Source organism: Cololabis saira, chromosome 11 (assembly GCF_033807715.1).
Source record: "Cololabis saira isolate AMF1-May2022 chromosome 11, fColSai1.1, whole genome shotgun sequence".
Lineage (NCBI taxonomy): Eukaryota > Metazoa > Chordata > Actinopteri > Beloniformes > Belonidae > Cololabis > Cololabis saira.
In genome coordinates this window covers 16938184-16951522 of record NC_084597.1, presented here as the reverse complement: position 1 = coordinate 16951522, position 13339 = coordinate 16938184, and the positions used below count along the sequence as shown (strand labels likewise).

The following is a 13339-nucleotide window of genomic DNA, read 5'->3' as shown; positions in this document are numbered from 1 at the left end:
AGACGAAACGAAATGCAAAACTTGATCAACAGAACGAGGAAACAAATGTTGCAAGCTATTCGTGCTATGATTTGTTGAGAGGACAAAAAAACAAAACAAAGAAAGCAAAAGAATATACAGGAATGGATAGTGGGTATCAGAGATTATGCTCCAGAGAGGGTTGAATGTGAGTGAAAAATCTTTTGCAATGAAAAAGTAGCTGCCTTCTCTTATTGCTTCGCTGATTTCCCCTTTGGGATTCCCTTTCTTACGATGCTTGCTCTATTTTTGGTCGTAGCTTGAATATTGATTCCTCCAAACGCTCCAGATACTTGAAACCCACCAGAACCTGAGTTTGGTGTTGAGATGAAATATTTTATCATTAAAAATCCTAACTTGGCCACATCCCACCAAGCAGAAGTTTTACTGTATATTACAGATGTGTGACGTGTTGGAAATCACTCGTAACTTGTAACTTGTTGCCAATTGATACCTTACAGCGTGTAAATATTCTAACCTTTTGTTGGATAATTTTAAAGGAATTCCATAAAATCCCGTCTTTTTCATGAACATGAGCTTGAGCGCCGGAGCATTAGTTCATGGTAGGATGTCAAGATGAATAGGGTATCTCGTAAGAACGCCGAATCTTATCACCCCATAATTTGAGGGACTCATTTCAGTTGGCCGTCAGCAATTGTTTGATGAGTTCTTTGACGAGTTCCCGCATAAAAATCTAGTTCTGCCTCCCGACCACCGATGTGTTGTCGAGCTCTGGCTTAAAACTCTCTAGTCTGAAGGGTCTTCACGATCACATAGGCAAATAAAGACTTTTTACATTTTGCAAATGCCTTTTACTATTTTAATTATGTTAAATGGTTAATTTCCGGCTTGAGGAAGACTATTACCTATTTAGGAAAGACTACCATTGGAAATTATGTTAATTTATAGTTAGTCTGTTGATTATGTTTGCAATGAATGAATTAAAGTGGAGCTGTCATGATATAGATCAAAGTGAAAATTGATTGTTGGAAATCAAAGGGCTTATAGCGGAGTATGGAGTCGCATGTTCCAGTGATGTTACCGGTAATCTTTTGTTTCCATAACAACGCTCAGCTTCATGTGAGAGCCTTCTGGAGTTATCTGTTGCTGTTTTTCATTTAAAAATGATTTTTTTTTATGAAGACTTTTTTTCCTTGCTCAAGAGAGAGACCAGGCTTCCCAGCAAAAGCAACAGTTCACCTCCAAAAGTGGCGTCAGCTTTCTTGTCACAGGGCTGGAGGCACACAAAGACATGGCGTCTGTGCACCACAAATACAATACTGGACGCCAATGCCAGAGGTTCTCTTCCCGTCAGCGGCGCTACACTACAGGCCGAATATTGGACAGCTGTCATTGTTTAACGTTTCTTCCTTTTTGTCTGAAGCTGTTGCTCAAACAAACCGTGACTGACTTGTGCAAACCTCTCAGTATGTTATCCTGTTTCTTGGTTGTGTAAAGCTGCACCGTCTAAGTCCACACATGACTACTTTTGAATTTTGCAACATGGTTGGAATATTAAACACTCAGTGTGAAAGCTTTCATTAATGTGTCCTGGAGAGGACATCGAGAACCTTTCCCTCTCATTCACACTTAGTTAATGATACACATAGATAGTTTAAATGAAAAACCCAATATATTAAACATTTATTCAGTGTGATCGGGCAACACTCTTAATTTATGCTTTGTTAGATTTTATTTATTTTCCTGAATCAATCCTAGTATTGTACAGAAAGTGAAAAACGCCTTTAGCTTTTTCCCGTGTTTGTTTTTATTTTTCTTTGTGTTCATACACTTACACAGAATCAGCTGGCTTCCTGTTTCTGTTCTGCTCGGTGTGGAGCCGTGTGTTTTCATCTGCTGCCGTCACTTCCCTGTTTTATAGTCTGGACTGGCCAGTTGTTAGTGTCTCTTAAGTTTATCTCTCATTTTTCCATCTAATACGTGCAGCACTTCACACATCATGCTGTTTGTCATTGGGATACATGCTAGACTTGTACTGCTCTTTTCTAATAGTTATGTTGTTGCAACAGGAAGCCAGTTTTGGTGGTCTGCTAACCGAGGTAAAATACTCACCACTGAGCTCCAGCCAAGACATGATGCTTTTCTTTTTCATGTCTTCTCAGTAAATATACTCTGGTTCACCACTGAGGTTTTTTATGAAAATCTCCCTGAACTTTAACCTTTGTTAATGTGGAAAGACAAAGAGAAAGTCATATGTTAATGTAGCTTTAGTGTTATGTATAAAACTGCTGACAGTAGATCACTCCAGGAAATAAGAAATGCCTCCGATAATCTGGGGCCGAGGTGAAACTAAGTCGGCTCGCAGATTTTTAGAGGAATGAGGATGCCATGTAATGCGCAGCAAGAGTTCTGTCTTTTCACTGCTGATTCATCACAATATGACATTATTAACCTCTTATTAAGTTTCACACAAGATCTAACTAGCTACCACAATCAAAATATGTCAGCCATGCAAATGTTGATTGTCTATTTGTTCTTAGAAATTAGGAGGTTTAACATAACAGCACATACATTTTGTATGTTGTCTCAAATAGAAGAAACAGCCTAATGGAGGGCAATGAGGAACTAAAGTGGCTGTGTTTCTTCTTACAAATGACAAGGAGGCCTTCAGTTGAAGCTCTGCAAAGAATATTGGGTTAAATAATAATAATAATAAAAAAGTAGGCTACTATCTGTGAATGGACAGGTTTCACAACAGGGTCAGGAATTCTTAGAAAGACATGAACAAAGGGACAGAGCTGAGCAATAAAATATTCATCTCTGATTTTATTTTTTTCATAGCGTGGGTCAGTGCTTTTGGCTGAATTTTTTTTTTGCACATCAAGAGGGTTCTAGCTTCAAGTACAAATTCAGCAACGTTTGAGTTGTTTAACTATTAGTAATATAAATAAGTTAATTATTATTGTAGAGGTGTAGCAGAGAGTTTACAGATACATTTGCCTTCTTCAAATTTCCTTCCTTCTTTACAACTTTTGCTTTTCATGGACATTTTAGTTTTAAAACCACGACTTTACCATTGTGAGAAATAGCTTACCACTTCCATCCAGTGGGCAGATGTCATCATGAGATGGGTGACAACATGTCATTGTCATTATTGTCATTATGGTCCATGAATTCTTCTTAAACAGTGCAGAATTTTCTTTTAAGTTCATAATTATCTTGGCATTTTCTCACGGGCCATGCAAGTTAGAAAAAAAAAAAACACTTTTAAACTTTACACTTGCCAGAAGTGTGCATTTTTACGTTTTTGTTTAGTAATATTATATTGCATCAACCTCGTATTAATATAGATAAAAACAAGTAGGAGTGCTGCTTAAAGCAAGGACATATTGTGTTAGTCTTTCTGAAATATTTGTCAGGATTTACAAGGTTAATATAGTTTATTTTGTTTTCTGCTTATGCTGTTAATAGTTTAACCAAAGCCATGTTTAAATTGATTATATAAAATGTTATTAGCAGAAAAATGAGGGTTATGATTTGGAAACATTTGTTCAAACCTAACCCCTACAGTTGCTTTTCATATGAATAATTCAGAAGAACTTGCATTTTTAAAACTTTAGCGCAACTGGACACCGTTAGTCGGTGGCATGGTTACAGCAAGCAGACACTATCGTCGTGGGTTCCGGTTTTACTGTGTAACATGTCCAAGATAAATATGATTGACCAGAAGATGCTGCAAATGCAACTAGAGGCGATGGAAGTAATGAAAATGATGATGGTAGAAAAAGTGACATTGGTAATGTATGACCTGTAAATTATTTGTTAAACTCAGGGTTTGTTTTGTGTGTTTTTTTTCAGGACTAACATTTTTATGTCTTCTTTTTTCTCTAAAATGCAGGGAGAAAAAAATAATGGCTTTGATGTGCTGTATCATAACATGAAGCATGGTCAAATTTCCACCAAGGAGCTGACTGACTTTATCAGAGAAAGGTAGGATTCCGGTTGTCTTCTGAAGAGAACAACACCCAAAAACGTCTAATTAACTGATTACACTGCGTCTACAGCATCTTTCCCTTCCCCGTGGTTTTCTTTGTGTTTAGATGTCATGCAATATGTCCAAGTCCTGGTCAAATTATAAAGAGAGCGGGTGGTAACACTTTGTTTAATCAACTTCGGTCTTGAAATGTTTGTGTAATTGTTGTTCCTCATTTAGTAAGTTTGTATTGTCCATTACCTACTGGTACTGTTGTTCTTACCATCACTGACGTGTATGTATGTACTATATGTCCATGTCCATTATGTCCATTACCTTCTGGTATTGTTACTCTTACCATTGCTGGTATTTATTATAAATATAAGTTAACGGTTTATTATAAATATAAGTTAACGGTTAACTATAAATATTACTATATACATTGTTCCTGGATTTGCAGGCATTGTGGCCATGAAATGCATCCGCATTTCGTAGCCACAATGTGTGTGAATTTAGGTGAGGTGAACTGTAGAAACATTTTTATTATAATTTGATATAGGTCTTTTTTTCATTTTTTTGGTTCAAATGTTGAGACAGGAGGAAGCCTTAAAAAAAAAATCTGTCAAGTTGTTAATGAGAAACAGGGGTGGGATTAAATAAGTTTTCTTCTTCCCACTCCCTTTCGAGTGTTGATGAATTAATTTGTATTTTGAACCTGCACCTGATAAACCTGATAAAAGGTATTTGTTTAATTTTATGTTGCACGCAGATAACTTATGTTATGTTTATTGCTCGAAATAAATAAATATGAAATGAATGAAAAAATGAAGTCGACACCTGTAGGTTCAGTTTCTCACTTGGTGCTTGTATTCATAACACCCACGTTCTAACCAAACATTGAATGAGGAAGGCCGTTCAAACCTCGTCATGGCACTTTGTCCTGCTACAGGGGATTAAAAATCCTTTTGCATGTTTCTTCTCCGACACACCTGGCTCAAGTTGTGCAGGCCTTGGAGATAAGCTAATCAATCAATTGAACCCTGCCATCACCACATTGTGATTGGTTCGGTACGTTCTGTCACGTGGTAATAGTCATAAAAACAAAAGGTGCCAGACCCATTTCACAAGAGAACATATTCAAGAAGTGACTGAGTGTGGCTGGCCAGGATAAAGAGTCCCACCCTGGACAGACCTTTTAAACCGATATACTGCTACAAAAACAGACAGATGTGCCTGTGGCTGCACAAAGACTGGTCCTGGGTATATCAGTCAGCAGGCGCTCATTCACACCCAGTCGTTTATATTTGAACAGCTCAAAGATGCTCCCCAGCTGCCAGCAGATATCTAGCATGTAAAATTTATGATTATAGCCAGTGAGAGAAAAAAGGAATGAGCTGACATCACAATGAAACACACACCTCATAATCTAAACAGGTAGCTACTTTTTTGTCGAATATACACATGGAATACTAACAAAAGTGGCAGCTTTTTATTTCGATTGGTACATAGGCCAAAATACCTTTTATCTATAAATATCCATCTGTGTTATTGTAATGACATGCAAGGTTCACGCACTCAACACCATCTTTTTCTTATAATCACCAAATGTGCTGCTGAATTTCAATGTCTGCGTATGTGTCTATCTTTGCTCAGGGTCTCTGCAATTTACAGTTTTTTGTTTTGTCTCCTTAAGCTGCTACGGTGTGTGTTTGTGTGTGTGGGTGGGTGGGTGTGAGTGTGTGTAATCTTGTCGTTTTAAAATGTGTCTTTTTATTCTGCACTTTAAGGGGTTATGCTGCCAATTTCGTTATACTGGTACAATGACAATAAAGACAATTCTAATTCTAATTTTATTGTTCTTACATATGCTATATTTGCACTGAAGTCATGATGCTTGTTGCACGTAAACATGCACTTTCTTGTGATATGGTCTGCAGTGATCATAGTTATACAGGGTGCCTTTAAATTTCTGATCAGTCAACTGATTGTTTCACGTACGGCTCAAACGAGAAAAGGAATCCGGAGGAGTCAAGTTCAGTTTGCAAGTTGTCTTGGACCTACTGTAAGACTGAACCAGTAGATTTAGCCATGAAGTACAGCATTGTGAGTTAAACTCAACTGCAAACTTAACATCTCAGACTAATGGGCTTAAATACAAGCCCATTTAGCTTTATGTTGCACACCATGAGTGTGGCTTAAAAATACCGTGATGACCTCTTCTAAAATCCTTCCCACCTTCTAGAGATTAACTTCGTCGTGTGAAAGGTGTGCGTTCATAACCTGCCGCATGAGAAACGGTTTACCGTCTTTGAGGAATGTGCTCAGTCACTCAGACACTTGTGTGTGGAATTTGATGTGTTCACTGACCTGTAAATATTGAACAAGAATAGCAAAATATTCCATAATCCTACAGAAAATGTAGTCCTTTTCATTACCTCAGTCCATATCCTCTGGGAGGTTATGCAGTCTTTTTTATAGTTTTTTTTTGTCAGTTGTTCATGTAAGTAGATATTTAGAGCCACTCTTTATAAGTTTTAAAAAAGTTATTTAAAAACACAAATTCTTCAAGTGTAAAGCCTGAATGTTTTCAAACTCATGATGTTTTAGCTTCACGATTTGCTTAAATATTAACAAGCCTCACGGTCTGCAGGAATGCAGTTAGTTATATTATACAGTGACAAGGTGAGATGCATAATTTAGATCAGTTAGGGATTTACTTGTTGTCCAAGTTTTCGATGTGTCTGTGTGGTTTTTTTTTTTGTTGTGGTTTTTATTTTCCCCTGATCACCGTCATGGTGCTTAAAGACGTCCTCGCCATCCAGTCACGGCTCTCCGCTTTAAATCTGTTGTTTATCGCCCTCTTGTGGTGACTGCCGCTCAGTTCAGCGTGTCGATGCTCTTTAACACGTTCTTTCCAACTAGGTGAATAAGTAGACTGAAACCGAGTGTCTAAGTTACCAAGAAAAAGACTTGAGAGATGATTCAGATTTCAGTGGATGTAATTAAACAATTGCATGCAAAAGGGTCAGAATATACATCAGGTGTCTCGATGCAGAATGACAATGAAACAAAGGAAGCATAATGATATTAAAGCATAGAGGATGATTAATTCTTACGATACAAGTAGACAAACACATCTTTAAGGTCACTGTTAATCTTTTTGGGGCAGACTAACTGCAGTCTGTGCTCTTAGTTGGGCCAAGGCTATATTATATTATTGTTTAATCAAGTGTCCAAATTTTCCATCACAGTGCTTTTGTAAGATTTTCTTATCTAAAGAGAAAATATTAATAATATCCAAGAGCGCTGCATATATCTGTATCTTATTGATTTAATGAGTACACAGAAAGATTAGAAATGTCTATACAGTGTCTCTTTTACAGTCACAGCTGTGGTTTCAAAAAGGTGGCTCAAGAAACTGTGTTAAAATGCTAACTCAAAGTCAAACAGTGATTTTGAGTTGGCAAAGTCAACTTTTCTTCATTAAAATCAGACCTATTATTGCAATCATAAAGGGAATATGAGCACATCTTTTCTGGAAAAGTAATACACCTGCAAAGGAAAAAGGGTTGAGAAAATTGCATTGCAAGTGAAAACTCATTTTAAATATTTAATGACTGTTATAATACCGCATGAGTGGTGAATGGTACCTAAGATTCACTTGTCATGCAGGTGCAATCCTGGCAGCAAAAAATGAACATAAAAGCAGCATAAAATGTTGTATAAGAACTAAACACAACGTAACTGGTTCATGGTTGCCGCTCACTTTAATTACATTTTTTAATATCAAATGAATGAAAACATTCAAGGAGCCTCAGCGACAATATGCGTGCCATCAAAACATCCAGTCATGTTGGGGAAATCTGAATGGAAAATGTATTTACTCACAGAAGTGGGAGCAGGATGCTACGAAAGAAATGTTATTGTAAATCATGAATGATATGGAACTTCTATGGCTCTTGTATTATGGCTCTCACAGGCTTGTGATTCGGGAATCCTACTAGGTTACAAGAAAATTCATAAACCAACCGAAGCAGGACCGCGTTTCTCACACCTCTCCATACCATTCATCTGCTTGGAATCCCAAACCTTATAAAGAAAGCTTCCATTATCAAAAAAAAAAAGAGGAGAGCAACACAAATTGTTTGAAGTAAGGATATTGGGTAAAATGTATGATGTACTGATGGATAAGATCAAGTATGTATGGTATGTAACTTTGCAACAAATTGATAAAAATAAATTCATTGAGATGTGCCAAACAATAGGTTTGGAGCTTTATCCTCCTTTCCTGATCCAAATCCAGCCCCTTTCTAACCAGTGCAGCTTCGTCATTAATAAAAAGGCATGCCCTTATTTGCAGATGTGTAAGGTAGTTCTGAAGGCAAAAGGGGGTCCAACCCGGTACTAGCAAGGTGTACCTAATAAAGTGGCCGGTGAGTGTACGTCACCTCCATTTCTGAAATGGGCTTGAGTTTCCCCTCTTTCTCAGGTTTAACTTATTGTCGGAAAAAGAAAAGAAAAGACTTATTTTCCATTGTTTTGGGATTATCATGCTAACGAGCTAACGAGCTCCTGGGGATGTACTCTCCAGATGAGGAGGAGGTACCATTCTTCGCACAATGTGTTTGACAAAAACCAAAAATTAGCTCTTTTCAGGTCTTTAAAATGCATTTTCCATAGTTTGCTGTAAAGCCATACTGAATAAACAACTTGTATTTATTTACTACATTCTCAACACAACTTGCAAACACTAAATACAGACAACCCCCGTTTATGCATCATAGCATGCTTTCAAAGTCGTGTCGCTTTTGGCGAGGTTTGCCGTTTTGAATTTAAAACGTCATTCAGAGGATATTCGCAATAACACATCTTTGGTCCACCGCAACACCCACACGAGTCTTTCATTCCAAGGTGAAATGATGGCACCTTTTCATACTGCCGAACGCTACTCAAACCAGACTTCACTGGACGTGAGAATACTTTTTAAGATAAACCTCTAGAAATATAATTTTTTACTTAACGTTAAGTAGCTAAGTGTGATGTTGTTAAACTGTTTAACAACCTCGTATTTGGGTATGTTGGGGTCCACCAAAGATATGTTATTGCGAAGATGGTCGCGTCAACTACCAAATTGACTTCCATTTTAATATGTTTTGTATTAAGACTATGATAAAATGTATTCTGAACAGGAAGTGGAAATGTAGCCCACATTGGTTCTGTATCATCCTTTGTGTGCCCTAGTGCTGATATTTTTGTGTTAGTGTCTACCTGTGTGTGTGTGTGTGTGTGTGTGTGTGTGTGTGTGTGTGTGTGTGTGTGTGTGTGTGTGTGTGTGTGTGTGTGTGTGTGTGTGTGTGTGTGTGTGTGTGTGTGTGTGTGTGTGTGTGTGTGTGTGTGTGTGTGTGTGTCCTGTTTCCCCCTGGCTGAACTCGTTCCTGTGATATGACTGCACGGAGAGGCTGGCTGAATGAGACATGCATAATTCAGACTTCCACTCTGATAGGCTGCAGTTTTAACTCCTGTCACTGGTGCTGAATAAAGGCATGAAGTAAATGTGGGGTAAAGGCAGGAGATTTAAACTACCAGCCTTCGTGCTCGGCCCTCTTCTACATGAGGTTCATGAACAAATCACAAGCTCATGCACAGTGCATGTGGTTAAGCATTTATAATGCAGGTTCTTGTGGGTTTTTGACTGGAGTCTTCATTTGATGTTTGAGTCACTACTTAGTTGCAATTACTTGAAAAACTTAATAAAGAGTACCAATGTTTATTTACTTATTTATTTATTAATCTTAGTTATTAACAGTTAAACCCAGTGAAATAATGATGCCTTTTGTATTGATTTTTCTTTCATTTAGGAGTACCATAGAAGAGGCTTACGCCAGGTCAATGACCAAACTTGCCAAGTCAGCCGGCAACTTTTCTCAGCTCGGGTGAGTTGAAACTATCCCAAGATTTCAGAAGAAAATGCCAGATTCATTGACGTGTAGGGATGGGAAACGAGAACCGGTTCTTGTTCAGAACCGGTTCCCAGTGATTCAATTCCTTGGAATCATTTGCATATTTTTCAAATCATTCCCTTTTCGATTCCAGTGAGCATGAATGACGTAATCACGCATGTTGCGTAACATGCGTAAGCCAGCAGTCGATAGTAGACATGGCGCCCAAACGATACAGACGTACGAAAGTCTGGTTATATTTCAGTAAAGATGACAACAGGCTAACTTGCAATACTTGCTAAGTGAATATTTCGTCAAAGGGAGGAAATGCTACCAACATGCAAAAATATTTGCGAACACAGCAGCAATAATGATCAAGGAATGTTGCGTTTTTTCCAGCAGCATCAGCAACGTTAGCATGTCCTTGGCTAATAATACTGCAAGTAACTAATTAACTAGTGAACACTCCCTATCATATTAGCGCCAATTAGCGCCATTTGCTTCATTGTCGTCCTTTTTTTCAAAATGGGAAGCGATAAGGGAATTGTTAAAGAACCGAATCGGTAAGCAGAATCAAAAATGCAATTGGAATCGTAAAAATTGTATCAATTCCCATCTCTATTGAAGTCAATATTAATTCTTCATTACTGTCCTCTGCCACAGGACATTTGCACCAATGTGGGACGTGTTCAAGAGCTCAACAGAGAAGCTGGCTGGATGTCACATGGAGCTGGTGAGGAAACTCCAAGAACTTATAAAAGAAGCTCAGAAGTACGTGGAGGAGCAGGCCAAAGCACACAAGAAGGTGAGGAGGTTCAGTGTGAAGGATATGTCAAACTGTTTGAGACTCTAAATCAGTAAAACATATACGGGTAGTAATGTTAACAGAAAGACTAAAAGAAGAAAGAAGAAAGACGGGAACAGTATTTCATTTGTATTATCTTTCATTTGCATGTGTATACAAACTGTGTGTACAAATAAGGTTTTATCCCTGGAAGTGCTAATGTACTGTAGGGGCCTTAACGTTTTTTAAATGTTTCTTGCTTTCCATATCATTTTGGATCTTATTGTTTGCAGTCTTTTCTGGCTATATTGATGGTTTTTATGGAGTTACAGGACTGTTGTCTGTCTTGGCCAGAGCTCATTTGAAAAATAGATTTTTAAATCTTAGCAGTTGTGGGGGTTTTTGTATTCACTTATTGTCCATGTTTGGGTTGTTAATTAGAGTGTAAATCTTTATGAAAACAGTTATAAAAGATTAGTTACAGAACAGTTGTGGCCCTTTGCTTGCCAAATAGTGATCCCATTTATCTGGGCTTGGGACTGACACAAGGAAGACACTGGCTTGTGCCTTAAGGGGGCGAATGTTTTCGCTCTGCCCGTGAGTGGCGCTCCACCTGCTGGTTTATTAGGTCCGTCCGTCCGTCCGTCCGTCCGTCCGTCCGTCCGCCCGTCCGCCCGGAAATAATAGTTTGATTCACTGCACTTGATATAGCATTATGTGTGAGGATACGTTATGTAAGGATCTGTGTGGGTGGGGCTACCTGAGGAGACATTCTGTCGGGGCAAGCATGGAGTGGAGCCACGTAGTTTTTTGACCTCTCACTTTCACTCTGTCTAGCTCTCTTTTTTATTTTCTTACCTTGGACTATGTTTGTACCGTTGTTTATTTTTGAAGTAAACACTTAAATTTAATCAAGAGGATCCTGTGGAGGCTTTGTCATTGATGTTTATTACAACAAGAGAATGAGTGCAGAGCGTAAAGCTAAAGGGTTCATTAATCAGGAACCTACTGATAGCTTGCTGCAGTGTCTGTAAAAACGACTGATGCTCAACATTTATCAGCTCTGACCGGCTCCGACTTGCGTAAAATATAGTTTATTTGCTCCATTGCTATGTCTGAACCACATACAGGAAGTAAATAAAAAGAAACTTGGCACTGTCAAACGCCGACCATCTAACTACTGGGTTGAGGCTGATGTGGAATGAAGATTTGTCGCAGTTCATCCAAAGGCCGCTAGGGGGCGGCGGCAAAAGCGAGTCAATCTCCTTTGACTTCCATGTTGAAATGTCCAATTTTAAAGCAGAAATTAAAGCTGCAAGCAGCGATGAACGGGACCTCGCACCCTTGTGCACGTTCAGGCGTGCTGCAGTGGAAGCGCTTGTATGACTTGCATGGAGATTCTTCAGGCCTGGACATTTAGCGGATGATACCAGCCACGACTCTCTATGTCAAACTATTCAAAAGTTATGGTAGAAAATAGGAACTATCAAATATCGACCAATCAGAAGAAGGGGCGGGGCTAGGAGCGGAGCCGTGAGGAGCCGCTGCTCAAACAAATGCAGTAACAAACTTATTTAACGAAATACAGAAGAGAACAAAAAGGAAAAGAACTTCAAAATGACAACAATAAAGCAGGCGAGCAAGTTGGATGAGGATATTGAGCACATCAGAAAGTTCTTGAATTTCATGAGTGGTGACATTAGCCAGGTTGTCAAGCAACAAACGGAGCTGGCTGCACTCATGAATGAGGTTAAAACCCTCAAACTCCAGGTGAAAGAAAGAGATACAATAATAAATTACCTGGAACAGAGACTGGATATACTCGAGAAGAGATGATGTGATCCTGTCGGGGATTAAAATCAAACCGAGAACCTGTGCGAGAGCGGCCGCGCCCAAATCAAACAATGAAGAAGACGCTCCAGTCGAGGAGCTGGAAAATGTGGAGATGCAAGTCACCAACTTTTTGGAGAGCCTGAACATACACCTGGACCCAAAAAACATCTCGGCATGCCACACTCTCCCCAGCAAGGACAGAGACAAGAACTGAGCTTTTTATTTTTTTGCATGGACTCTTTCTCCATTACTTGCTTCCAAATGCATGGATTCTGCACGCATGTTTTTTCTTCATTAAGATGCGCATATCCTATTTTTCCCTCCTGCATGAGACAATTATCTGCCTTTGGATGGAGTACTGTCTTTGTGTTGTGGACTAAATGTGCTGTATGGAAGCATAACCCCACTGCGTGGACTGCACTGACTTTTTGTTTAGTTTTTTCTACTCATCCTTTGGATGCCCTGAGGGATAACGGCACGGCCATTAGTTTTCTTTGTTACTTTTCCCTTGTAGGCTACCCTTTGTTTATTTATTTTTTCCTTCGCTGGACTTTGTTTGATTTGTTTTTCTGCTTTTCTGCTTTTGTTTTTGTTGATGCAGTTAACTTGTGTGCATGTGGCTGTGTGCGCGCACCCGCGTGTGTATGGGCACCTGTGTGTATGTGGGTGTGTTTGTGTGCGTGACTGCCTATAGACAAGTTTACGCGCCAAAACACGGGCGCTGCCATTCGTCTGCATAGATGCGGGTCATTTCCGGCGGAAGGGGTTTCCGCAGCCTTTTACCGGTGTAAATACAGCGGCGTGGACACGGCGTGGACACAAACTTAAACG

General features: G+C 39.0%; 1 protein-coding gene across 6 annotated transcripts in view; it reads left to right on the top strand.

The window, feature by feature from the left end:
* fcho2 (FCH and mu domain containing endocytic adaptor 2) overlaps positions 1-13339 on the top strand; it is a 78966-nt gene that overhangs the window by 10685 nt on the left and 54942 nt on the right. For all 6 annotated transcript variants that reach the window (XM_061733830.1, XM_061733828.1, XM_061733829.1 and 3 more), the window contains exons 2-4: positions 3878-3969; positions 9811-9885; positions 10555-10696. In XM_061733830.1, coding sequence (XP_061589814.1) covers positions 3878-3969; positions 9811-9885; positions 10555-10696 — 309 coding nt within the window. The remainder of the gene's footprint in view (positions 1-3877; positions 3970-9810; positions 9886-10554; positions 10697-13339) is intronic.